General features: G+C 40.7%; 1 gene segment (V, D, J or C); it reads left to right on the plus strand.

Annotated features, from left to right (window-relative positions):
* The first annotated feature begins 276 nt into the window (after positions 1-276).
* Positions 277-1,088, plus strand: LOC114028748. The segment is given in 2 exon segments: positions 277-371; positions 619-1,088. Coding segments are annotated over 2 exon segments (519 nt in total).
* Positions 1,089-3,200: the final 2,112 nt, after the last annotated feature.

Consider the following 3,200-nt stretch of genomic DNA (forward strand, 5'->3'; position numbering starts at 1 on the left):
GATTTATTAATCTCCCTCTATTTCTCTTCAATATCAAAGTGTATTCGTGTTTGCTGATAGGTGTAAACATAGAATTCAATTTCAAAAGCAAGCCAACATGCCTAGAATCCAGATGGAGTATTAGGATGGGTTAGATTCTCCCGGGCTGTATAGGGGGATGTATGGTGTGACTGATGTAAATCTGTACCAACCAGAAACCCCATTTCCTGTTATGAACGTGCAGCATCAGAAGGCCCTAGGGACTCTACAGGAGGCACTGCAGATACAGAGAGGAAAGTTAAAGCTTGAGCTTCAGGACAGAGCCAGAGACATTTTATCTAACATGTTACTCTCCAGTCTGCTGTGGGCAACTGTGGCATCTGTCTTCCTTGGTAAGGTCCACCCTGGACATGGGGGCTGAGCTATCTTTTAAGGTCTAGAGACTTGGAGGGGTGGAGAGAGGGAGGGAGGATCATTGGTTTGTATTTGTCAAGAGCTCTTGACAGTCAGAGGGAAGGGAGATGGGAATAAAATGGATTCTTTCACTAGACTTTCCTAGTCCTAAATTGCAATGTTTCTATAATGCTTCTATTTGTAATGTCTGATAACCAATTCTTATTTGTCTTATTTTTCCTGTAGGGAACAGTATAGGCAAGAAAGTCACTCAACTGCCATCATCAATGACCGGACAAGAAGGGGAAGATGTAACCCTGAGCTGCAAGTATGACACCAGTGACAGTAGTTATGCTCTATTCTGGTACAAACAGCTTCCCAGTGGGGAGATGATTTTCCTTATTCGTCAGGATTCTTATAACCAACAAAATGCGAGTGAGGATCGATATTTGGTGAACTTTCAGAAAATAAACGGAGCCATCACTTTCACCATTTTGTCCTCCCAGCTGCAAGACGTGGCAATGTACTTCTGTGTTTTCAGCATGGGCACAGTGAGAAGAGTCATTGGAGGAACCATACAGAAAGATCAGCTTACACCATGCCACTGCCCCCTGCTGCACACACCTCAGGAGGAGACGTGCAAACCTAGACAGGAAGGAGCTGGGACCGGAGCACCGCAGCTGGGTGGAGCTGACAGCAAGGCCATTGTGCTCTAACATGTGCCCTTCCATAAAAGAACTCAGAAAGCAAGTGTAGAAACCACATTCTGTAGGAGCACTCATTCTCAAATCATTCATTTATCATCCATCGTATGGGTGCTTTGAAGGATCTAGGATCTCATTGATGTGGGTATTTGCTTCACTGTTGCAAGTCATAGTCTAATCATATTTCATCATTATCCTATAAGAATCTCATCCATGATCTCTCCAGAAGTGTTCCAACCAATCTGTTTCAGATTTTCCTCTAGATCTCTGGACACTGATTGAGTACTAATGGGGCACACGAACTGTCTGCTATATATTCCTTGCTTTCCTTACACCAATGATTTCCAATGTAGAGGCCATAACACCAAAGGAGCTGTGGCTTCACCCCTAAAGGGCAGGATAGGCAGCATGGTACAGTAGAAAGAGCATTGAATTTGAAGTCAGAGGACCTGGGTTCAAATCCCATCTCAAGCATGAACTCAGATCAAGTCATTTAACCTTCCTGGGTCTCAGTTGAATCATAGACTGGCACTAGAGCTATGATTATATGATCAATAAATCAGAGGGTGGTTTTTCTGCATCTTTCAACTTTCCCCCTCCCCCAAATAATCTGGGGTTTGTCTCCAATACAACTTTTCCATCCCCTTTAACATTCTCACACTCAGTTCTTCTCATTTTTGGCCTTCCTTGTGTGGACTTCTCAGACAGGGAAAGATGTATACACATATACTTACATACATGCTACACACACACACACACATACACACATATACACATACAGGATATATAAGGATATATGTGATGCATGTCACATACATATTATATATCATGTATATCATCTGTGTGTATATACATACATACATTGTGTGTGTGTATATGTGTATATATATATATATATATATATATATATATATCATGTACCCAACCCAAGTACCTGCAGCAGCTGTCTATAGACAAATTTCCACCACTCTTATCCCACTCCTCTTAGTGACCCTACTTACTCCCTCCCCCATTGTCACTGGGGCAATGTTCAGTAAGTAAGCTCTCAGATCCCCCTCACCTCCATCCCATCACACACTTACTTTTCGTTTTTCAGTAAGAAAGGGTGAATAGCCCTAGATGAGCAGGGATAGATGGATTTCTATTGTATTATTTTCTCCCCTCTTCTGAACTTCCCTATTTCCTGAGAGAATACCATGGTCTTTCCATCTCCCAGGTTCACAGCCTCCTCCTTATACTGACTCCTCAACTCAATTGAAATGAAGACCATATACATGGTCCTCAACAAGATCAAGATATATAAGATAGAATATAATGTATATGTAATATATGTATATATGTAAAAGATGTACATGTGACAATTTAAAACATGTATATGCACCAGTTTAAAATGATATGCCTACATAGGTTCTATGAATGTATAAAATCACAAAATTTATAAAAAAGTAGATACATACATATTGGGTGTGTGAATGCAAAAACCTTTACTAATAGGGGTGAATGATCAAAAAAGTTTTATAGACCACTGTTTTATCTAATTAGTTCACCTCCTTTTCTGGCCATACATTTATCTTTTAATATATTTTAAGTTGTTTCTCCTTCATAATTTTTCTCATTTGAAATATGATACACCTAACCTACTTGTGCCCACAATGTGACTCTTCATTGTTTTTGGGTGACTTTAATTATTTAACTTTAATAACTATAATTCTTAGGAATTTTTGTATTCCATACTTTGGGCTTATTTGTGTGTTGTTGTTCAAGGATGTTATCAGTAGAAGACATTGTGACTTAGATGTGGAATGGAGCTTCTTCTGCAGAGTAGTGTGACAAGTGGAAACCTATACCTTGAGTGGGAGTGGACCCAGGTACCCCCTGTAGTACAGTTCATTACAGAAAGAGATCCACTCAGCTTTGTGCAGGGATTGGAATCTGGAGACAGAGAATTCCTCTACTTTTTGCCCTTTGGCAGGGTGCTGTATTCTCTCCTCTCTTTAAGGAAGAAGGGGGAGGAAGATGGAGTCCCCAGAAGGGAACTAGGTATCAGAAAATCCCTGCTGTTTTAGCCATGATGGGGAAAAGTGGCCCAGACATTCCAGTATGTGAGAGGGGGAAGGCCTGATG

Source organism: Vombatus ursinus, unplaced genomic scaffold (assembly GCF_900497805.2).
Source record: "Vombatus ursinus unplaced genomic scaffold, bare-nosed wombat genome assembly UNPS02014894.1, whole genome shotgun sequence".
NCBI classification, from domain to species: Eukaryota; Metazoa; Chordata; class Mammalia; order Diprotodontia; family Vombatidae; genus Vombatus; species Vombatus ursinus.